Source organism: Anser brachyrhynchus (genome assembly GCF_964034855.1).
Source record: "Anser brachyrhynchus genome assembly, chromosome: 25".
NCBI classification, from domain to species: Eukaryota; Metazoa; Chordata; class Aves; order Anseriformes; family Anatidae; genus Anser; species Anser brachyrhynchus.
This window is the reverse complement of record NC_137718.1, coordinates 6,438,419-6,463,752: the sequence shown is the minus strand read 5'-3', so window position 1 is coordinate 6,463,752 and position 25,334 is coordinate 6,438,419. Positions and strand designations below refer to the sequence as shown.

At 47.2% G+C, this 25,334-nt stretch overlaps 1 protein-coding gene across 9 annotated transcripts in view; it reads right to left on the bottom strand.

Moving 5' to 3' along the window:
* Positions 1 to 25,334, bottom strand: part of ARHGAP32 (Rho GTPase activating protein 32) — a 262,127-nt gene that overhangs the window by 142,180 nt on the left and 94,613 nt on the right. For all 9 annotated transcript variants that reach the window (XM_080567501.1, XM_080567509.1, XM_080567507.1 and 6 more), the window contains one exon: positions 18,919 to 19,027. In XM_080567501.1, the coding sequence (XP_080423627.1) occupies positions 18,919 to 19,027 (109 nt within the window). The remainder of the gene's footprint in view (positions 1 to 18,918; positions 19,028 to 25,334) is intronic.

The following is a 25,334-nucleotide window of genomic DNA, read 5'->3' as shown; positions in this document are numbered from 1 at the left end:
AACTACTGGAATAAGTGCACGAACATATTAAAATTCATCAGAATTCATCTACTTTGGTGAGGCCACAACTCCGCACTCTCTTTTTTTCATTTGTTTTGTCACACTTTGCCACCCTCTCCCTCCTCCAGCTGCTCCTCCACGAGCCGTGAGCCGTGCTGGGCGGGCACTCGGCACCCCGGGTGGAACACGAGCACCTCGCGCTCCTCTCGCTGTGCTGCTGCAGGCCCCAAGCTCTAGGGAACAGGGATTTTAGGTCAGGTTTTCACAAAGGGAGCCAGTGATCAAACCAGGAGATCAGCACAGGCTTCACAGAGCAAGAGGAGAAAAATATGGTCCTTGACGTTGGCTCATTAGTGGCAGGGATGAGACCAGCTGAACGAGCAGAGGACAGATCACAGAAGGCTGTTTTTCTGCTTTGTACAATGCAGTGCGAAACATGAATAATGTCCAGAATAATGAATGCTCAAGCAAGAAGAAGAGAGTCACCTCACAATTCCCTCTCTTGGAGGCCCAGAACAAGTAGGTATTACAGGAAACTCATTTCCGAATGACAGGAGCGATCAGACTTCTCTGATGCCGAAGATCAGTGCCAGTGCCTCTCACCCTGCCCACCAAGGGTCTGTGAACACAGACCATCAGCGGGCAGGCTGCCGGACAGCACAGCACAGCTGCACGCCGCAGTGCCAGCTGTGGGCACAACGCGGTCCTCGCCCCCAGACCTCAGGGTCAGACAACCGCAGTTCAGGCTGGCTGCCCTCGTCCAGGGCGAACGATGGGAGAAGCTCTTACTGCCCTCCCTGAAGCTCTCCTTTTAGCTTGACCTGGGTCAAATTTACATGTGCTTCACCACATCACAGAGAGCTGAAGTAAGTCAAAACCATTCCCATATTCATTAACTAACAGCAACAGAGCTAGAGGGAGCGATTCATCGCATTTAACTTCAAACATGTGCAAGGGACGCAGCTACAACTGTCTTATCTTCCCAAGGCTGCCTTTATAGTCACTAGAGATACGCAGGCACTTTGGGTCAGGAATAGATTTTTTTTCTTTTCCTAGATTAGGAAAAAGCAACTAGGAGCTGCAGGAGTATCTACTTCTGCCCTGACAGAGGGAATCCAGGGTGGCCCTGGCTCAGGTGCAGGCATGCACTGCAGACACCTGCATTCGTTCGGCAGCACCGCTGCGCCTAGGCAGGACTTGAGTAGAGCGCAAGGTCTCCCCTCTGAGCCAAACTCCTCAGAAAAGCGATGCTGCAACAGCGCTGGCCACGCTGTCCCCTTCCGACATCTCGGACAAGTTCGAGGTGAGGATGCTCGCTCTCCCACCTGTGCCCGTCGCAGCCCTGAAGAGAAGCAATGTTTCAGCTCCGCTGTCCCGCAGCTGTGCAGAACATGCGCGCCCACGCACTGAAGGAAAACAAGGACAATATTTACATCCTTAAATAAACCCTTCCTGGGCTGACTGACTGTTATTAAGCACACAATTACTTCAGTGTGTAATAGGACACTTGAGAGCCTCACTGTGAATTTCAGCATTAAGAGGATCACCAATCTAATAAACCTTACAGGTCCTTTACATAAGAAAATAAGTAATTACAATAATAAATGTGCCATTCCTGTAAGCTGCTTTTTGGCAAAGCTGGATGCGCTTGCCTTAATTTTCTAAGGAACAGAATTTTTGTAGGAAGAAAAATAATTTTTCTTCTCCATCAGCAGTAGAAGCTGGTGGGATATAAAAATGGTTAAACAAATCTGACAGAAAAACGTGGGCTGCAAGCCAGTTTGCAGCAGTGGGCAGAGACTACCCTGGATCTGACTCAAAGCAGCGTAGGCAAAACTCACACCTCCGGGAGACTTAAATGCCAGCATTTCTTTTAAAAAGTGGTATTATCCTCTCCTTCCCGATTGAGTTCTGTCCAATCCTGCTGGAAGGAGATATCCGCCTCTCCCCTTTCCAGCAGCACGCGTCCATTGACAGGGACCACAATGAGATGCGGCACACTCATTAGCTGCGGGTGCCGTTCCAATTAGATTTGAGCTCTCAGGACTCTGCCGCAGGACGTCATCTCCCAGAACTCACGGCTGAGGAAAACGGGCAGAACGGTGATCTTGTGTAAGCCAAAATCTTCAGTATAAGGTGCGAACACCGGAAAAAACTTGGCGATTAGATAATGAAGAAAGAAATTTCGTGCGATTTTATAAACCAGATTGCTCCAAAATGAAACGCAGCTACTTTCCATCTAAATCACAGATACAGAGCTACAGAAAAGCACGCTTTATTCACCGCTAGTTTGTACTTGTTTCGATCCAAAACCTGGCATGCAAAACGTCACCCTAGATTACCTTTCTCTCAAAATACAAACAGAACACTCCAAAATGAGATTTGTCGTCTTTTGTGTTTTGTGTCACAGTCATTTAACTTTTTAAATCATTTTGAAACAGCTGAATTACTTACATCTGAAAATTAGCTAGCTAACATCATCAGTTGCTTCTCACTTCCTTGTTTTCCATGCATCACTCTTCTGTGGAAACCTAGTAATTGCAGAGCAAATCTGTTCATGCAAATTATTCAGTCCAATTTTCACAGCTTAATGTCACTGCTGCATCAATCAATCTGCTTTGGTCCAAACTTGGTAAACAAATGAGGACGTGATCCAGAACGCAGCCTGTTGACTCCATCCACAGTCCTCTTACGCTCGAAGCTTCTCAGCCCCACCGCGCTCCACCAGCTTCCCCCGAACCCAGGCATCCTCCTACCACAGGCTTGCTCAGGGACTGCACCACTTCAGTAACACCTGGGACAACATTTGAGATCTTCAGTGGTTTGTAACGGACACCAACATCAACTGTGAGGCAAGCCGGCATCACTAACGAGTTTAAGCAATTTCGGGAGGACGCCTGTCTGTCTGTCCGTCCCACCCTTCTGACGGACGGCCGTTTCAGTTTCAGGTCACCCCAGCTGTTTGACTGCAGGAGGTCCCCGAAGCACCTGCGGCACTCGGGGCAGTTTCAAGCGTTGCTGTTAAACCTCCTGAGAATGTGAGAGCTGTCACAAACCAGGGTGATGAGCTGTAGGCATCCAAGTTTGAACTTTTTGGGCTTTTATAGGCACGATTTGGAAAACTTCAGCTTTGCGCTCTCTAGCACAAAACTTTAAGTCACAAATAATTTATATCTGACAACTGCACAGCGTAACATGAAGGGATTTTCTCCTAAAAGTCTGATTGACTTTATCAGAAAGCATGTCAACCCTTTTCCCTCATTTCCAGAAACATAACACAATTCGAATACACGTAAAAAATTGAAGAAAGCGGTCCATCAAACAAGATGCGACACAGGTTCTGCCTTGGTAGGAACAGGGGGAAACACTGAACCTAGGCAAACCCATTGCCGCAGACCTGCACTGGGAGGCACAAGAAGAGAAGAAAGGGTGGGACCTCACCAGGCTCCAAGGATCCTGCATAACTGGTAAAACGGTTTTCAACAGCACCACGATTTCCACAATCCCCCCCTCCCCAGCTGCCTCGCTCTCGTGATAACCATGCACCTGTATCCTCGCTAGCTCTGTGCAGAGTTTGGAGGGCAGCCCCAGGCCACGATCCTACAACAGAAGGACACGAGAGCAGACCTCTTCCAGGCAGTGACACACCGGGGGGGCTGCAGCCCTGGGCGACCCGAGGGCAGGGGGTGGGAGCCCTCCTGCAGGGAGCGCGGACCCCAAACTCCCGGCGCCGCCCTGGGGACGCACCACACGCAGTGACCGGTACAACTCGAGGCCTGAGCCCGGCTGCGGGATCCAAGTGGGATTTCTGAGGGGGGAAGTTTGCTCGTAGCCAAGGTTAACACAAAGTAAGAATAAATATTAGGCAGGCAGGAACATTTATGCGTCTTCCTATCATTAGTCTCTCACCCGAACCAGCTTAAGGAGACCAGATTGTTCTGGATTCCTTCGGCACACGGCCTCGTTGCTAAAAATGGGATAGCGGATTCAAAACGCTGCCTGGTTTCCATGACAGTCTTTCCTTTACATCATTCCCAATTCCCCTTGATTTTCTTTCTAAACCCAAACCAAACCAAAAAGCCATCACCGGAGCTTTCCAAGAAGACAAGCTGTGTTGGAGCTTCACGTCACCGAAGAACAGCAGGAGGCAGAGAGGTTCCTTCAGGAAGCCCCTGCTCTGTGGGGAGCAGGGGGTGCTCCCCGTGCGCGACGGAGGCCGCCCGGGTCCCCCTCGGTGCCTGGCAGGGCGCTGACCCCCAGGGGCATCGCCGGCTGTTCTCAGCCTTGGGCACCGGCTAGCTGCACGCAGGCATCGGCTCTTGTGCAGAGCTTACTTTGCAGCATTATAAAGAAGCCGTCCTACACACGTCTCCTGTCACGAGGAGGTTACAGGATGATGGCTCCACGAGCGCTGCCCTGCCGTTACCGATCGCTGTTCAGGAGTGAGCCCGAAGGAGGGTGGAAGAAGAAAGACGGTTCGTCTCAGCCTCCGCAGCCACTAACGTACTCCAGGGAGAGAAAGTTTCCTTACTTACAGGATTATCAAATCACACAATATCCCAAATAGGAAGGGACCCGCCAGGGTCATCCAGTCCAGCTCCAGCCTCCACACAGGACTAGCCAAGAATAACAACCTTGGTTCTGCACAGAAAATAAATCAACGAAGCAAAGGCAAAATACTTTCACTATACCTAAAATCCCCATGTCCAAGCTGTTAGAAATAACTCCAAACGAAAGGCCCCAGTTCTGCAGCTTTCATCTGCCCGAGCATTATCCCTAAAAGGATTAAAATGTACCTGAGCCCAGGAAGCCTGTAACTGGGTCGCTTTTTTGGATGGAAGAAACGTACAGCAATTGATGAAGATACAACACTCATCAAAAAACGTCAGTGGTACAGTGGCAGTGTGACGGAAATACAAGTATTTGCCAAGCTCTCATACAAAAATTCTCTGATGACTCATTTAGTGGATGCAGGTACTTCCTAAGTGACTTCATGCAGGACGTTCATGTCACTGCAAGCAGCTTTAACACGCTGCAGCTAAGTCTTCCAGAACTGCTTAAGATATTTGGACACATTTAAAGTGAATAAGCACCTGGTTTGTGCGCACAGGTCTGACAACGTCACCTTAAACAAAAATATCTGCCCGTTATACTAAAGCAGTTTCACTGAAGAAGCAAAAAAAAAAGAAAAGAAATACCTTCCAGACGCTACACTTCCCAGCTGACCTTAAGAATTAGCATCCGTGCTATTCACGGTCTGATCAACAGAGCGCAGCACCGGCACATTTAATAACCGCCCGGAGCCTGCACACAGCTGACAGCCAAGGGCAGCCCCTGCTCCCACAGCCAAGGGGGCCGCGTACCCACCTGTGTCCTCGCACGGCATCACGAACTGGGCCCAGCGTGCTGGGATGGATGGCAGCAACCTGAGTGCCAACACAAGGGCACAAAGGTGGTTTTCAGAATGAGAAGGATGACATTTTTACATTTTTTCTCTATATATTTTTTTGTTTTTATTTTTTAATTAACATCATCACTTAGCTCCTCACCTGGCTGCAAGGATAAATGAAAAACCCTTTCTGCCGTGCCGGAGGGGAGCTGCAGGACTGGCTTCTGTGCAGGCATAGCTCAAGGTCAGAGCTGCTGGAGTAATTAGAGGTAGCACAGAGATTTTAATTTAGCTCTCAGCTTGGGGACTGTAGTGTGTGGAGAAACAGTTACCCTGCTACGGGTGCCTTTAAAGTCTCCTGGCAAAGGAGGAATGTGATAGAGGAAAGCCAGTGAAGGAATGACAAGTGTTACCAGCAGGGAAACTCTGAATACCGGCTGGGCACATTCTGAATCCCACGTTTAAGAAAGCTGCATTCAATCAAGAAGATACTTTAATGTGTATCATTTTTTTTTTGAGTTTAGGACATTTAATTCCATTTTCCACATTCCCTGTCAATGCTGAATTGTTCTAGCCAGCACTTATTGCATGGCACGGTTAACAGTGAATTCTTCTCTTTCACAAGACCACACAGGATGTGTTTTTTCTGTTCCCAACATTTTCCCTCCAAAGGGAAAAAACTAAGAAAAAACTTTTAAGCATTGCCACGAGCTGGCAAATTAAGGGAAACCTCTCATTCCTGAGCTTGAGCATTACAGTGGAGTTAGTCCAGGGCATCCATTTACCATAGTTTAAAGGATCGGCCTGGATTGAACAAAGCACGAATTCTTAACCATTCATCTACTGGTTTTTCACATGAAGTTTGCTAGCTCACAGATACGTGGGTCCAACCATCCCCAGCCCACACGTGAAACAGCTAATTTGGTAAATGGAATCCATGACACCGAGTAAGCGACTTGGCAGCAGCACCAACCTCCCTGGGCAGGACGATTGCCACTGCGAACAAAACTCACCTCCGCAAAGCAGGCCGATTTTGTGTCACACCAGGGTTTCCCAAGTGGGCCTTAAAAAGAGGCACGGACGGGCACAGACTCTGCGGATGAATGATGTGCACCCAAAGGGCAGTTAGTGCCAGCAAAGCAGCCCTACGCTGGTGTTCTCTTTCATAGCTACTGTTTGTTTCAGAAAATGGCATGCGCCAAGCAAAAATGGATGCACCAAGCAAAAATGAATGGTTAGCCGCTGAGGACAGCATTAGCATGATAACTACCTGCGAGCTGTAAGTTTGGCCTTGACACTCTATAGCGAGCAGCAGTGAGCCCCTTATTACCATTCACAAAGGTTTCAGCCCGGGGAGCTGCAGTGGTACAGTACAGAGCCCCACATAATGGTACGCTGGCTAAGGAATGTACTTTCTTTAAGAACAAAAATCCCACATACAATATGCGTGGGAAAGGCAGCCAGGGTTAGAGTCCTTCTTCTGTACAGCTTACAAAATAAATTTTAGAAGAAAGCCAGAGAAAACAGAACATCCAACGAGCACAATGCTTTGATTCCAGTTCCTTGTTGGCTGAAAAAAAAAACCAACCCCCAAATCCCTCACCCCTGCTTGATGCACAATTTCTGCAGTCTATTGTTTCACAGGGGGAGGAAGGATCCTAATCATGGCTTAGTTACACAAGGACCAGTGGGGCCTTGGGTTGTTATGCCAGAATGCAATTTCTCATAGCACAAAAAACTACAGAGATTAAGTCAGGCTGAAAGTAGCAAATGCCACTCTGGTAAGTCCCCTGACCATATTCAGTGATTGTGCAAATAACAAGGCTACGTTACATTATGCTATAGGTATAAATCCGCTTAGGAACCAAAGAACTTTCCCGCTGCGGTGGGAGAAAGACTGGGAAGGCAGAAAAAACAGCAGCCTGACATTTAACCCCAATATATCACCGGGTCCATAGAGTTAACGTGAATTTGTGTTTATGCTTGTAAACCAAGCCAACCTGGGCTCAGTTCATAAGAAGAGCTGGTTCCAAGAGCATAAAACACACGCCTGGTACACGATATGTTCACTCTGCAAACCCTTCTAATAACACAGTAACGTGGGGAATGGGTCTATTTGTAGCGTGCCATTTATCCCCTACGCCAGCCATCAACTTCTGGGCAGCAGAGCAGAAGTCAGTGCGTCAGCCGTGCTCGAGTGCCACCAGGGAAGGTGGCCCTGCTGTGGCCGCTTCTCCAGGGGGGTGAGGGTGCCGAGGGACGATGCTGGCAGACCCCAGGTGACAGTGGGCTCCAGCAAGGCCCCGTGTCACTCGGGGAGGTCAGACTGAAACGTGGCATCGCCTACGAGAGGGCTGCACGTGCTTCTGGTCGGGAAAGCCGGGAAGGTGAGCGGCGATGTCCTGCTCACGGCACCGAGCAGGAATTCAGCAGGAGGTGCTGGTGAGAATCCTCGCCCCCAAGGATGTCAGACTGCATTCATCAAATTATTAGCTAACAAGGAGGGATTTCTTCCTTCAGGGTCAATGCTTAAGAAAAAAACAAGAGGCAGGTATAGGAACACACCCAGAGACCAGAAGCGTGACGAAGCCGGCAGACATCCCTACAGGAGCACACCGCTGGAGCACACCGCTGCCCTTCGGCCTGGGGAACCGACGGCAGCCCCCTCACCACACACAAATACCGGGGAAAAGGTTGTGCCACAAAGCAAGAAGCAACAGTTAACATTTTGGGTTCTGAAACCACGCCGAAGAGCAACTTCAGACGCTTTCAAGCTGAAAGCAGTTGCTGGCAGTACGGGCCGCAGAGCACATCAAGAACACGCAGGCCCTAGAGCTCCCCTTCTTTTACACTGCCCAGAGGAGAAGGCGCACCAGGAGCACCGCCACCGAGGGCAGAGTTTCGTGGTAGCCCGGCTTGAAGAGGCAAAGCCACATTTTTAAACTCCAGCCCCAATCCTTCAGCCCCTGGCTACTCTCTCCTACTTCCTCGCGTTGCAGCAACTATTTTAGTGGTTACAATCCCGAACAATACGGACTAAAAAGCAAGAGGAAAACTAAACTTCGTGGCGGGGGATTATTTTTAAACAAGATTATCGCAGTGATCCCCTTCCCAGCACTTCATCCCAGGAACTCGCTCACCACAACCGTCCCGAGGCGGACCCCCGCAGCCTGGCAGGCGGGACCAAAGAGAGGCCTTGGGACTCTCTGAGCCCACTGAGCACCACATCCAGCCCCAACAGGACACCCTGGAGTTGGTAACTTGCTGCTGCTATGCAGAACCGTGGTGAATTTCAGCCTGCAGCTACACAAGCCAGCCCTGGTGCCGACTGCTGGGAGGCCGCGCACCCTCACACAACCCGGTCACAGCCACAAGCGTCTGGATCCCACAACACCAGCTGAGGAAAATTAACTGAACGAGACACACTCGCTGCTAGGGTGACAAAATCCTGAAAGCCACACTCAATGGAAAAAGCAAGGCCTGCAGCATCTATCACAAACCTTCTTGCAGTGACCTCAAAGCGAAGAAAGCAAGGAACGAGTTCAAAAATCAGGCTAAAGATTACCAATTTTCAGGGAGTAATTCATCGCCGTATAACGAAGAAGGCTGAATCGTAGGGTTGCCCACAGCCTTTAGGAAGAGCAGCCATGTGCTGACAGGTTTTTGTCAGTCTCCTGGAGCTAAGCCGGGGCTGGGGAACGGAGGGGGGCTGCTGAGCGATCTGCTGACAGCAGCTCAAACCTGGTCCGTCTTTTTTCACATTGTGGTAATTGAGAAGCAATGAACACCGACTTAAAAAAACCACAAGTATAAATAAGAAACTCCTTTCCCTTCCTGCATGTTCCGTCTCATTTTAGAGCAGAAAAAAAAAACAGGGAAAAGTGATTGACAGGTAAATAAATTATAAGTTTTATCCCCCTAAATAAGTACTTTTCAAACAAATGTGGCATTTCTTACATTGCAACAACAAAATGTGTAAAAAGAGATCATCTTTGGAATTGGGTGGGAGGAAAAGAGGCGGAGGGTCATGACAGCATAACCCAGCCTTCAGAGCTCACCTCGTGCTTCCTCCCAGCACCGCAATGGGGGATGCACAGACTGATTGCAGGACTAATTACATCGGCATCACCACAGCAACCGGCAGAGCATCACCAGCACGCTGCCACCGCAAGACAAGCTGGCCGAGCCCGATCCGCCAGAAAACTGGTGATAATTATAAAAGATATGGGGATGTGAAACCACCTGAAACTGAAATTCAACTACCTAAAACCCAGGAAATTCAGGCCGGTCATTCACAGCCCAAGCGAAGCTGGCCTCCATTGCCACGCAGCCGCTACTGACACCACACACGCCACCGAGCACGGCCGTCTACACGGGGCACGATTAGCGGGGGTGCTGGGGCTCCCCAGTGCCTTAGTAAACCCAGACGTAAGTGCTTAACGTGCATTAATGCATTTTATCCCTTCCTACACGTATGCAATTTGGCAGAGGGCTGCTGGGAGCATTCAAAAAATTAGCTAGCACACCCCAGTGCCACCTTTCTCTTCTTCATTGCCATTACCCTCCACGACTAAGAGGAAGTACAGGTGGTAGTGTGTGAATACACGACCCAAATGTTCCACATAGCAAGACTCTATTTACGGATGCGCATTGGATTAACTTTGAAATAAACAGACGTGCAAAATGCAGAAGCAGGGTGCATTCAAACTGGTGGACACGGCAACCAGTAAACTTTACTGATCCAACCTTAGCAAATTTTATATCACTCTTTTTTTTTTTCGCTAACTGCTGCATACACCAAATTTTAAAACAGAAATTTAGAAATTGTGATTTTTTCTCCCAGATCAGCACTGTACTGCAAGACTGTACACACTGTAAACCAGAGTAAACATAACTGGAAACAATTGCTTCTATAGCATCACCAACAAAAATTAAATGATTGCTATAAATTAGTACTTACTGCCAAAAATACAGTATCCATTCTGGTTTAATTGAACTCATTTAATTGGCAAACTCAAATGGAAGCCAACGTGCCAATTAAGTGATTGTCCCAATTCTTAAAGATTCCCAGGGAGCCTCACGCTGGGAGCTAGCCTGTGGAAGGGAAATGGCTCTCCAACCAAGAGGGAGGGAGGGAAAGGACCATATGCAACAAGGGGATACCTTGCCAAAAGCTTCCCAAGGCAAAAAACATTTGATTCATGCAGCAATAATAAGGGAAACGAGTTATGTGAATTGAAAACGAAATGTAGGTTGTTGGTCCGATGCCAGACCAGAACTGTTTGGACCAAAATATTATTACAGCCCGGTGGCCGCTCGGTGTGCTGCACGGAACGTTTGTCTCTGTCGAGGCCTGTGCTGGTGACGGTCCCACGCCGTCTGAAACCCCACTTCTGCCCCATCGTTACCCTGGTACAAAGGGCAGCCTGTGCCCCCACTGCTACGCATGGTGAGCACCGCGATTCGCGTCGAAGTGCTGCAGATTATCGGAGTGCTGGGTAGGAGAGGTGCTGCTGCATCAGCACACAGCTAACGTCCGAACCTCAAGGTAACATTTTCCATTACATGCAAGTAACGCAATGACTCCTAAGATGGTGAGCCAGAAGCCAGGTGTTGGAGCATCTAGGTGAGTACGTATCTAAAGCCCAGTCCCAGTGAAATGTCCACGCCATTCAAAAACAAAACAAAAAACAAACAAACAAACAAAAACAACAACAACAACAACAAACAGAAAAAGCAGAATTTCACCTTCATATCTGCTGAAACACACCCCTACCCTCAAAAGCTTCAAACTCTTGGCTTTTAAAAAGAGCCTACAGGTTGGCAGAGTTCAACAGTGCTCTTCTTTTTTCCAAAGAAGCCCACAGCATTCACCCCCTGTAAAACAGGATCAGGCTAAGGCAACTGCCTGCACACCAGTGAACAGCTCACAGCCAGATACCCAGCTGTGAAATTCTGGTGCTGGTTCATACGTATACAGAGCACACAAACGGCTGCAAGCCACTGGAATAGAAAATCCCAAATGTCAGCTCTGACATGTCGCAGGGTACCGTATCCATGTATCTCAGTTGCAGAAATGACACCATTTCAGTAAACCACCTTTTTGGAAATCACCATCGCGGACGGTGCCAAACAAGCGGGTTTACCACACTGCCTTGTTCTTCAGGCTTTTACACAGTTCCTGGAAGTATTCATCTTGGCTTGGTCAGGACTGACATCCTCAGAAACATGCCTGGTGTCTTCAATTAAAAGTAAAATAAAACAAAACAAAAATGAAAAGAAACAAAAAAAAGAAACCCTAGCTACTCCTATTCTGCGCGTGTATTCTTGCAGAAGTCACAGACGAGATCTGGGGCAGCACTGGGCGAAGCGCTCTACAAAGAATGAGAAACAAACCCGGCTCTACAGAGAGGGAAATCTTTCTTTACAATCCATTAATCTCTACACACTTTTATAAATTGCATTTAAAATTAGTTTTCTCGTCACTCCTGTCCCAGATTTAAGAGTGATACATTGAGGTCTCATTAAAAAGTACTTGTTACCCTCACAAACCACGGCACGTTTCCTTACCCAGTATCAAACACTGGAAACACTCCAGGCCTCAGAATCCATCTGAACAGATGTAAGGGCTGGGATCATTGCAGGGACTTCATACAGACAGCGCCTAACCCCTGTACCTTTCTAAAACATTTGCAGGCTTCTATTTTTCTCCAAGGAAATTCTACCAGCACAAGGCAAAAAGGATGCTGCGTACCACCTGCCAACTGTCCGTCTGCTTGTTCATTTACTCATTTGCCAAATTCAAGGATTCTCAATGGCTTCTCAATAACCTCACTGCTAACCGTACCTCTAGATCCCAAAAGCGACTGCTTAGAGGTGCACCAGGGCGGAAAGGCTGGCACCCTCAGGGTGAGGAACGCGTGGACACCGTCAGCAGTGATCTACTCGCGAGCAAAGCCCTGCAGACATTCGGGCGGAGGAACGATCACCTGGATCCTGCTCGGGGAACTACAGAGAGAGATCTCCCAGGAAATAAACCTACCACAGCTTTAGGGGCTTTGAAAGTTCCAGACCTTCTCTGAAAGAAGTGCACGCTCTGAAGAAAAAAACAGCCTTGTTCAGAAGCATATATATAAAAAAGAAATCCCATTTCTAGCTGTGCAGTCAGTACGTTCACCTTATCTCACAGGTCTGCCGGCCAGCTTCAGGCAGCTTCAGGCGGTATCTTCCTGGGACAGCGCGGTTTTAAAAGGGTGTGTGAATAAAGAGTCTTATATTTAAAACATTTTATATTTATTTTCACTCCTGTAATCCTGCTTCCCCACAAAATTTAGACGAAAGGCAATGGGATCGAGGGTGCGTGCACGGCTGTGAGCACAGAGGGCTGCCGAGGGGCGAGGCTGGAGCAGATTGTGCCGAGCGCTGCAACCTCCAGGATCATAAAGAGATGCTGAGAGGAAGTCAGACGGTCAGCAACATAAGGGAAACGCAATATTAAGTAAAAATACCAAAATATGCTCAAGTTAATGACAGGCTGAGGACAGCTGTTTTGTAGGTTTGTGTGAGAAACCTTATCTAAAGTTTTTTTCACAACTTCATTTCTCCTAGCATAGAAACAGCACTTTTCAGTGCCCGACAAGGAAAGATGCTCCTTTCCTCGACAGTAACATAACTGGCTCAGAGAAACATTAGAAAATCCATATGCTGCAATATTACTTGGCTCAAATACGGCTTTTCATCCCTACAGCTCACAAGCATTTTACAAAGTCACTGTCATCGACTGCGTTTTCCAAACTGAGAAAACCGGCGTGTGTGAAGGTTACGCGGCAGGCCAGCAGCGCGGTGGGACTTGGAGGCTGAGACATGAGAGAAACAGCGGGGCTAATATTAATAAATTCTGAAAGTACAGAACATAACTGGGGGTTGACACAAAATACAGCAGTCCTTGAGGAGTGGTCAAGCAGCTGTCTTATTATTTAACTCCTACAAAGTCTGTCTGCCCAGTGTTGCATCTCAGTCTGGTTCTCAGGTTTTACAGCATGGGATTTCGTTAACTACTATGAAGTTTCGAGAACCACCAAAAGTACCCAGACAAACCAAATCTTCAACAGAAAATCACTTGCCTTTCTGCAAAACCCCAAACAAGAAAAACAGATGAAAGTACAGATGATAAACGTAGAAAAAACAATCGAAGAAGTACAAAGGACTGAAGCTACTCAGGTGCCCAGAATTAACTGACAATGACAGAACTATTAAAAATAGAGTTTCTGTCCTACCTAATATTCATGTTATGGGAGGACGTTCGACCTCTATATATTTAGAAAGACCTTTAGTTTATTTCTTGTTAAAAAGTGGCTTTGGAAACAAAGCACTTATATAAATTAATAATAAGCACTTCCAAGCATATTGCAGATAAAAGGGGGGAGAGGGAGGGCAGGGACGACTTGGGTATGTTCATCTAACCGTGAATGCATAAATCACCTTTTCCCAAAGTACAAAACCATGTACAAAGGCAAAGTTCAGGAGAGAAATGAATGAGCCTCACGGGTCTGTCTGTCGCGTCAGACGTTTCCAGGCTCTATTGCTGCTGGTCTCAGCACTACTCACCTGGCAGAATATGAAAGCCACCGCACGCGACAAAGCCTTGCACCCGGTTGGGTCTCCAGCTGTCTACAAGGGGAAGCAATGGAGACCAGAAAACAACACAGCCACGTCCAACTTCCCCAAGCCTTTACAGCCTCCGTTACCCAGAGCAAGCAACGAGAAAACCCGAAGTGTGCAACTTAAGCAACTACCAACCAGAAATGAAGTTTGTTGTGCAACTCTGAGAAACTCACACAGCATGTGAGCAGCACACTATGGGAAAAGACCAAACCTGAGGCTGCCAAGAATGCACAATGAAGAACGAGAGTAAGGAGAGAAGTTTCAGCATTAACAGGGTCAGGAGAAAGACAAATATAGTAGATGCACCGCTTAAACAAAAGGCAGAGTGTGACAGTGTTGAACCCCCTAGAATGAGAGCATCCTGTCAATATTAGTTTCTGACTGGACACAAGGCAGATGATGAAAATGGAAATCTGATTCATTTAACACAGTAAACATGAGCTAGTGAGGGTTTTTTACCCATCTGAAATATATTCAGAGGACCACAAAGTAAAAGGAACACTGTAAGCACAAATCCTAAGTACAAGTACCTTTATTACCTAGCCCTATGCCTCACCGTACCAAATCACTGTGCAGCAAATCTCAGACCTGAATTTTCTTGTTTATCCTCCTCTAAATCTCTTTTATGCAGGTACCTGGACTGTTAAATTTTTATATTGCTGGCATAGAGCTGTGCAACAGGACATGTTCTAAAAAATGAATCAATGGTTAGCAGAATGAAAGGAACAGCCTCTTGTTCCAGCACAATGCAATGGCCCCAGCCCTTCTGGCTGGGTTGAACAGCTTCTCTTCAGGACAAAGACCTCCCCTGACAGAACATCCTGCAAAAGCAGGGCCATAGCAATACCTTCCCTAACATCTTATGAAATAATACACTACACACACCCCCACACCCCCACACACCCTTTAACAGTCATTTGCTTTTTGTATGGATTCCGTTTATTGAAATTCTTTTTTTCTTTTTAACGCAAATATTTAGTTTGACTTTCCTATGCTCAGAATTTGTGCTAACAGCTATTGAAAATGCACAGAGCTCAACTGGAAACATGAAGGGAACGTTCTTCCCTTGTCACTATGAGAACATGGAGTTTTCTAACTTCTTCACTGCTGGCAGCTGGTGCTTTTGCTAGATGTTCCGTAAAGCCACTCTTCTTCCCCTATAATGAAAGTGCCAACCAGAAGGAAAAAAAGCAGAGGGTACATATCTTGTTTCCCACTGTTGTTTTTTTGTTTGTTTGTTTATTTTTTCCCCCAAATGCAGATAAATACAGGTACACAGAAAGAGAATTTAGTGCAACACTCCCGGGTGATTTGCAACCACATTCTACTATTTTCTCAGCGACAGGTACTTACTGCCTCACAGTTTTATTGTCTTAATGATCACCCCAGTCAATAAAACTACCAAAAAATGTTAATCTGTACCTCTTAACAAAAACAAGCAAAAAAAACAACACAACCAACAAAAAAAAAACCAACAACACAAAACATCCAACCAAAGGGATTTTTTTTTCAAGAATCTCCCCCTTACCAATAATGCTACAAGAGTAAATTGTGTATGAGTAGGGGGCGGAGGGGGGCAGGCTGGGCTAACCCTTTGTCATAGCTGCAAGCAGGCATTTTATAACATTAAAAGAAATTCTCATTTGTTTGCCAGACACAAATGCAACCTTGCAAGACCGCAATGACCATTTTCTAATAATTACTGAGCTCTCAGTGAACGAAAGTGAGACTAAATTTCCATCTTAATTTAAAAAAAAAAATACCCCAATGCAAATATAGTAGCACAAGTTCTCCAGGACTGCAGTGTTGAAGAGGAACAGGAAAACATTTGGAATGCCACCTCCTCCGCGAGCAACTCTTGCTGTCAGAAATTGAAGTTACCTAACCGCCAGCAGTCAACGGGGAGTTTGCCAGAGACCGAAATTATGCTCAGCTCCTCAGCTCAGCTCTCCAGGAGCTGGACCCAGCGATCCTCGTGGGTGCCTTCCAGCTCAGGGTGTTCTGACCCCACCAGAGCTGTGCGTTTCCCCAGGATGCCTGCTGCAGCGAGGTTGGCTCTGCAGCCGCCCTCCTCAGCAGGCTGGCGCTGACGGCAGTTGCAGGGTCTTGCAGAAAGTTGCCGGAGCAGCGCACGACCTGTGCGTGCACCCGTCCAACAGTCAGCGGGCACAGGAGTTTCTATGCGTTGTGCACCTACGGGGGTTGAACACCCAACAGTGTACATGAGGACAGCAGTCCTGATGAGAAGAGGGAAAGCATCGAGCCGGAGCAGGTGAACCTGTCCTGCATTATAAACCGTCAGTAGGAAAACAAAAAACAAACAAAAAAACCCACACGAACAAACACCAGAATAAATGAGGTATGCCAGCTAACTTGTGTTACAGGTGGAGACTGAATTGGAGAGCCACACTCCTGAGACACACCTCGAGGTTACAGACACCACGGTGTCAAGCAGTGATCCGCACAGGAGTCCTGGCTTTAGGGCGCTGAGGAGCACCATGCTCTGAGGCTGGTGCCTGAATAACGCTGATCAGAACAGACAGGGCTCCCGAACAGGCGGCACCAACGGGAACTGCTGGCCGAGGCAGAGGGAAGGAAAAAATATCTGCATATAGAGCAAAAAGATACCTAGGAGGTGACAATTGCAAGAAGTCTAAATTAGCTATGGATAAGGACAGAGTCAAGCAGAACAACAAGCGGAGAAAATATCAGCAGAGAAAAACACTAGTGAGGCCTGAGTTCTCTTTTTGTTTTTGTTTTTTTGGTCTAAAAATAAAGTTTGAAACAAAATGTTTTAATTGTATTATATGGGGTTTAAAACAGTAAAACACAGAACTGAACTTTGTTGCCTCATTTACAATTAAAATAAATGCCAGGCTTGTAAGGAGGGTACACATTTCCTGAATGCTGTGTAATGAACATTTAACCCCACATCTATTTTACGTGACCAGCCAAATATTAACGGTGATTTAAACTTTAAATAATCCATCCAGAAGAACACTCTTGTTTCAGTGGGTTTTGAATGTCCTGCTTGCTTCCTTCGTCTTCTTGTTCTCCTGTGGCTTCATGAATAGCACTGATTCACTTGAACCACATCCTCGGAAGGTTTGTTCAGCCGCTGAAGGAAAGTGAGGTTGAAACGCGTGCTCTCTCACTGTCGGGCACTGTGTAAGCTCAGGGTACCTCGCATCCTTCCTTTTAAAGGTTATTCGGAAAGGTGGTGCTACAGAAAGCGCAAGTGCATGTGTGACAAGGTCAACGCTCCTAGACGAAGAAAAACTTGCTACTCAGATCTTCTACAGGAGTATGGGCCTTATGTTACCGCCTGAAATTTCTAAGACAACCTAAAGGAATGTGTCTGCTGCTACGTTTCAAGATAAGCAAGATGGAATTACTGTCCTTTGTTTCACTGTACTGTTAACATTAAACCACGACAAAACAACTTACACTTCCAAATTAAATGTTGCTGGTAATAACAATAGTCATTAAGATGCATTAAGGACTACAGAATGTCATCACAGGTCTGTATGAAAGTCCTAGGGACACCGGCCACGTACAGTAACAGGGCAGTGAAACAACCCAAATGTTTTTCATCAGCCCTGCAATTCCAAAGGGATAAGGAACACACATCAAATATTTACTGACCAACAGTGAAAATTCTTTCTCCCCCCATATCCTCCCCAGAAGTTGGGGTTTTATCCACAAAGGCCTCTGATCTCACCCCCAGTAACCAAGCTTCGAAGCGAGCCAGGCAGCCCAGCACCTGGGCTTCTCTGCAGCCGCCAGCCCCACAGCTCGGATGGCCGCGGCCGTGCTGCAGTGCAGCGGAGCCCAGCCCATCTCTCACGCTGCTGCTGCACTGCTGGGAGCAGCGAACATATGGCTTTTCCAGGCTGATGCCCTGCCACTGCCACACGATCTGATGCAAGGGAAAACCTGTCACTGGTCTCCCATCTCAGTAAGTAATTTTAGCCGTGCAGCTGGACTGCCCCCACGAGAGCAGCGACCCCACCCTGAAATATTCAGACCTTCTCCCTGTCCGAGGTCTGTCGCAGAATGCAATTTCCTCATCAGCTTAGTATGCTAATGAGGCAATTAAAAAAATCTGAGAATAACAAGCAAGATATAAATTCCAGATGCTCCTATACCAAAACAAGGTAGGTCAAGCTTCTGCGAGGTAAGATAACTTCACAAAACCACCTTATTTGACCACTAAGAAAATAACAACCGACTGTCCAAGCTCAGGAAATTCTAGAGGATTTGGGAAAAGTGGAACTGCAGGTACTCTGCTCATTCATTTAAAAAGAAAACAAATCAGGGTGATACAGTTGCCTGGGGCCCACTGCCACTTGTGCCGTTTTGATTAGGCATGAGAAGCCCACTGCTGTGGCTGCTTTTCTGCAATTCCTTTCCATGTGATGGCAGGTAAGCTTTCAGGCTGACATTTTATTTCTGTAGACTTAGCCAGCGTTTTGCTAAAACCATATTTTTCCACAGTGATGCATGCTTCAAAGAGCATGTTCTTACAAGAAGTTCCCTTCATGCTCAAAAATCTTACTGAAAAAGAGGTTAATGCAGACTGAAAATCGTTGTGACATTATGGACCTTTTAATTGGTTACTAGACCTGCTTTGGGGCACATACTAATAGGGCAGAAGCGTTATGCATGCTCCTTCTCTCTCTCCTTGACAAAGTGCCAGAGGAAGGGAAGTATTTTGGTCTTCTTGAAACTACTGTGCAATCCATTTAAAAATTTGAAATTCAGGGAATAAGAATCAAAGCAGAACTAGTAAATACAAGAGCCAGCAGGGTAGATTATTCAGAACCGAAAATAATGCACACAGAAAACGCAGCAAGGTGTTTTACCATAGCGCTGAGAGTCTCCTCCCAGTCCGGCCTCTCCCGGGGATGGATGCTTCTCTGAAGCTCTGGCACAAAGTCATCTTCTTCTGTATGTACAGAGGACTTCATCATTCTGAAAAGGAGGACAGAGAGGTTTGATACTTGGTGAAAATTGCTCATTAATCTTACATAAGGTCTGCTCTGGTACTCAGTTCAGTTATGTTGCTTATATGACAATATAAATGCTTTTATAAAACCAGAAACCCTGCAGACTTCTCAAGTTTCTCTTACTTCCTTTTTATACAAAGGAGATAAGAGTATAAATCTGGTGAAGAGATATCTGCACTTCCTAGCCAATCAACATGTAATTTTGTTTACTCACTGCACGATTCACAAATCTTCAAACACTGAAAAACACCGAGGAGTAATCTTCAGTCCCTTTCAACAAACTGCTTATACCGCCCAGGCAAACTCCGTTAGCCTAGTCAGAAATACACACACTTGATTTCTTAGTTGTCGCTGGATGGTTTGGCCTGAAACAGAGCCTGCTGTTCCCGTATCTTAGCCTGAATGCGTGACCCAAGCCTGAGCCAGCAGCTCTCGTCCTTCTTACTGATCCCATCTGCAAGGGCGAGCGCCTTCAGCTGCCCCAGCTCTGCAGGGATGGGCTCAAATCAATCTCATCTGATCAAGGTAAACTTTTCTCCAGATAAGGAGCTGTATATTGAACACCCTGTGAAGTGTATTTCAAGCCTGTAAAGAGATCAGAGGCTAAAAATTAAAATTCAGAAAGTATCCATAAAAGCTTCTCAGCTTATCCTTACGGCAACTCTGCTGTTACAGCCGAGAGCCATTTTATATTGCTTTTCAGGCCACACAAACGTGCCTTTGTGGGGAAAACAGCACAGACCTGACGTACCAAAGGCCTATGGAAGGCCTAGTGGTATCTGTCGTGGTTTCATTACAAGATTCAAGCAGCTTTTTACTTTATTAGTAGGCCACTATTTATTTATTCAGAGTAACCACGTCGACACTCAGCACTACGCATACATGGATGGGAAAGCAGGGCTGGTTCAGCTAATCAGCACATGCTGATTTATGCACCATTTGACTAAAACAAGCGTGGTGAAAGCCTTGTAAGAAATTTCCTTTGCTTTAGACAAAAATCTGGAGTTCTGCAACTCCTAAACGCGGTGTGCCGCCAGGACAGAAGTGGCAGGGCCAAGGCGCTCGGCTCCCTTTTGCGCTGCGCCGCGCAAACGAAGCAGTTACCGCTGACGGCAATAGGAGGGCTGAGTTACGAAGTTATAATCCGTATAACTTGGCACCTAGCTTTGTGAGCACGTTCCTGCTCTGACAGAAAACACACCCAGGGAATATGGGCCGCAAAGCCAGCGGTCTCAGGCTGACGCTGCTGGGCCCCACGTGCCCTTCGCACCATGAGCATCTCCCTCTGACAGCAGGGCGCCCCAATGAGATACGAAACGAGTACGCCTAAGTGCTGAAAGTGTACACGCACGAAAAGAAAATGTACACGAAGGTGCCGTGATTCAGGACGTAGAGGTGCAATGCCGGCTCAGATGGAGACTTGCACCTTTACAACCCACCTCTTGAAAAGAATTCAATTTTTGTGAACGTGAAGACGTGCTGCTTCCAGAGCCCAGCTCTTTCACCTCTCCTTTGCATAGCAAGAGTGAGACTTGGCGTGTTTCTCGCAGCCTCAGCTCCAGCACGAGACGTTTGCCACGTATTTTAACTGGAAGTTGAAACCTGCTGGTTGCCGAGAAAAGTTTTGGAAACCAGATTGTGCAACCCAGAAACAAGAGATAAGCTAAAAAATCCTATTTTTTTTGTATCAACATCGTGATTTTGAAACAGGCACAGGAAGGCTTCCCCCAGGATCTCTGGATGTTGGGGTTTGGCAACACTGCAACTGTGCCAAAAGAATCTAAGCACGTCGTCCCACAGCAGCTTGAGTCCAAAGCCGTCAGACAGCGCGATGGGATGAAAAGTGGGGGCACATGATTAAGACCCACCTTTCTAGACCACCATTAAAACAAACAGTCTACAAAATGCCTGCTTTCTCAGCTTAAAGACTTGAAAATAATGGAACTGAATTTACATCTTTATGGTCGCTTTGGATTACAAATCAGTTTACTACACGCTCCTCAAGCTTATGCCAATTCCTCCTAGATTTCTCATCAGAAATCTAGTTTCTTAATAGCATTTCCCACCAAAGAAAACGCTTTCCTTTTGACAAACAAATTTTCTGAATTTCTGACGTGTTGCCAGAACACAGGGCTGCCCAAAGACACCATGCAAGTAACACAAGAAACCTGACCGGGCTCCCCTCGACACTTCCGACCCTTACTGACAGAAGAATCCACGACGGGAAGGAGCCGAAGGAGGCACCGAAACAGGTCTCAGCTCCACGCTTTCACCCTGCGAGGGACGTACTCACGCGCTGATTGCCACGTGTGGCTAGTCAATAACCGGAGGAGCACGGGGGCGACCTTTGAGACCGAAGGCGTTACCGTACGGACGGCCGTGTGCTTCCAGCAGCAATTCATCCCGCGGTCGTTCCAGGTGGGCAGAAGGGAACAAGCTCTCCTGGGAGACTGGGGACCCGCAGGAGACCCGGCTCCCCCCGTAACAAGAAGCACAACCCTGCCGGGCCGGGTGGCTTCAACGTAAGGCACGCAGGGCTCTACAGAACGTTCATCATGCAGAAGCTACAAATCAGGAGGGCAGAGATCAGCAATTAAGATTTTAAAACACGTGAACACAAACACGACGCATGTACTGCACAGGCTCTGTGCTTAGGCCGGCTTACGCTGAATTTGCTGGGAAGTGTGAACATGGTGTCAAGATGAGAACGCGTTTAGTGTACAGCTGAATTCCTGTAATATAATGCGTAACACTCTCTTGCAGGCTTTCCCCTGCCATAGGAACAGAAATTTCTTCAAGATAGTAAAATACAAAAAATAAAAAAGTGTCTAAGTGTTTGCCGATTTCCCTGCACACACAAAGCATCTCTTGTACGATTTCTTTTTACTAATAAATACGTAACAGCTCCAAAACGGAGAAAAACACCTTACCGAAAGGATAGACAAGACTAGACCAGCATATTTCAGCTGGGAGGGAGCTAAAAAGCAGAGCCCAAGTGCCTGACCGCGTGGGGCTGCCCAGAAGTTCAGGCACCCTACTGAGAGCGTCCTCCAGCTGCCTCTTGACTGGGGCACCAGGCACCTCACCGGGAAGCCTGTGCCAGTGTTTGGCCACCCTCACAGCAAAGAAACTTCCCCTAATGCCTGGCCTGAGCCTTCCCAGGCACAGCTCTGTGCTGATCCACGCAATCCATCGGCAGCCGGCGGCAGAGACTGGTGCCTCCCTCTCTGCTCCCAGCCTCAGGAAGCCGCAGAGAGCAGCGAGGTCACCTCTCGGCCTCCTTCTCTCCAGGAGACAACCCAGGCGTCCTGGGGTCTCTGCCCTCACAGTGGAGAACCAGGGATGTCAGAGCCCCGAGCCCTTTTCCCGACTGCAGGCACCGAAGGATCACCAAAGATGCGGAGCCGCGCAGCTCTTCCCAGCAGCCAGACGCTGCTCTTTGTCCTGGCCCCCCCCTCCAGACGTACTTGGAAAATTATAGATACGGACACTCGTACGCACGTTTTTATAGACACATATGCATTATGTGTATCTGACATTATTTTAATTTAAAGGGGAAATAAATAGCACTGCATGCATGTATCTGAGTCACCACCCGCGTCGGGCTGCACCAGGACTAATTACCTTGTTTCTGGATTCTTTTCCATGGGAGGGTAGAAACCCCCGAGTCCCACTAGCACCTACACTGACGCATATTTTATAAACATTAATGGGCAAAAAATTAAAGAACCTGCTCTGCTCCGCAAGGCCTACGTTTGGCTATTTCAGGGCAGCCGCAAACGACTGAAAATTCACCACAAAATGTAATGCGAGCCCTAACAACACAAATACAGTTTTATTTAGAGTGCCATTTCTTCACGTGTTTAGCCGCTCTGAATGCCCTTCAAACGAACTCTGACACCAGGATATTAATAAAGTTCTGGCTGTACAGAGGCCATTAAGCAATCGCTCTTCAGATGAATGAATCCCTCTTCATTGTAAATTGAGAATCAAATGTACTGGAACAAATGTTTACAGGACGTTGCACAAAAGGCACGGCCCGCATTCACACCCACCCGCTGAAGTTCTCCCGTAGGTCAAGTTTATGAATTTCAAGTCAGAGCTCGTACATTTGTACACAGTACGGCCGTATCAAGGAAGCATCCAATGCCCTTTCTCATGCTCTCAAACCTAATTTGTTGGTTCCACTACTCGTGGCACTTCCGTACCTGCCTACGAGGAACTGAGACACCTGGCACCGACCTCCCGGCCGCGAGGTGCCGAGCACCGGGTCCTGCTGGGGAGCAGCGCCCCATGGGGCAGGGAGCACTGGAAAAACAGGTGGGCATGGGTGCTCCGTAGGAAAAGTAACGCTCAGATTGGCGTCCATAAAATCGAGTCACTCTGTGCGTATAATACTGTAAGCATCACTACTCCCACTAGGCTTGCCTTATGAGCATGAAGGAGTCCCACATCCTCAAGCACCACGTGTTTGCACACTTGTTTTTGTGCAAGAGATAAAGAACCACAAAAAGCGGGTTTCTGAAAGAACTTTGATTAAACCGGGGAGGAGAAAGGGACAGAAACTTCAACACCTGGTGGGGCTCCTAAGAGGATTTTTGTCCCCGTTACTCAGGTTCTTCACCACGCGCCACGTCCCACTGCCAGCCCTCGGCGGTGGCAGTAACGGGGCTGCCGTGGGCTTGGCTGTCATCGGGATGCTGGTGCCGCCAGACCAACAGCTCTCCTCTGGGTGCTGACAAATCGCTCCCAGGGATGCCTGACGGTTTGAAAGCCACGCGTAGCACGGAGGCATGAAGCACTCTAAATGCCAGGCTCCTCATATCAGGCAGTTAATTGTCTGCTTGACAGACACTCATTTCGGCCCCGCTATATATTTTTTAAATTAAATGCCAAGCCTGGTCTTTAGGTTGTGCTCCCCCAATGGGACAACAGGCATTTCAGCTTTCCCTGCTGCTTCTCCCTCAAGTGACTTTTCTTCCTGACCTCAATTTAGGAGGTGAGAGCAGATGATGACTGATTTATTACTTTATTTATTATTTATATAGCACTGTTGTTGTGCCTGGAGATTTCTCAGCCAACAGAGAAGCACAGCTCTGCCCTATGGAAGTGATGATTCAAGAGGATTTAGAGATCCACAGAAAGCGATGTTTTCTGAGATATAAACTCTACCCAAAAAGCCAAATTTAAATAAGGTTTTTGCTGACACAAAACTATACTGAAAATTAATGAGCTTTAAACACTATCTGATAAAAATAGGTATTTACGCCACTCAAATAATTTCCATAAAAAGCCCAAATAAGATAGGCTTTATAGGGGTGCTAATAACGCTCTGCGGATTAATCTTCGTGCTGCTTGCAGGCAACTGTACATCCCCGCGGCTCGTCCTCCCTGCTCCTGGCAGCCATCCTCGTCTCCAGTAAGCTCCTCAGCTCTGACACCGCCGCCGGGTGCTGCTCGGGAAAGGGGAGAGAAGCAGACACAGACGGCAGGGAGCAACCGAAACAGGATCGCGATGCACCCCTGCACGTCCAAGGGTCAGCAGCAGCAACCAGCACGTGTGGGCACCGCCACAAGAATTCGCCAGCTGTTCTGTAGACAAATGAGATTTGGGTTTACTTTAGGCTTCAAGAATTCAGTGCAGGTGAGCTGCAGCGCAAAAATCCTCAGCCCAGTGCTGAGCGTGTTAACCCTTCAAGGCTTAGCATAACAGCCTGGATGCAGCATCCCTGGCTCTCCCAGTGCCACCCAGTAGCTTTCAGGCTTCGATCCCCTAACGCCCAGTCACAGCACGGAAAGGAATGCCAACAGCGAGTCAGTGGAAAGATACCTTGAGAACCTCTGCCTAAGGGCTTAAAAATAACTTGATCAAGACCGGGAGTCACAATACTACTATATACATATATATATATATATGATATTTTATATTTTTATTATATGTTTTATTTATTATCACCATGAGGAAAGGCAGAAAAACTAGGAAACAAGAACCAAGACCTGACCTAAAGCATATAAACACTGGGGAAAGAAGTTGGAACACAGAGAAAAACTTTGATATGTCTTTATTTCTGGCCTCAAACTTATACCACAAAGAAAGATATGTACTAACATCCAAGAGATGGGCAAAAAGCAAACAAACAAACAGAAAACGCACACCCTCTGCCAACCCAATTTTCCAAGCAAACTCTGTATCCATGAAATTAAAACTAATACAGTGGAAAGGAAGAAAATAATCATGCAATATGGAAAGTAGTGATAGCTCAAGAGCCCCA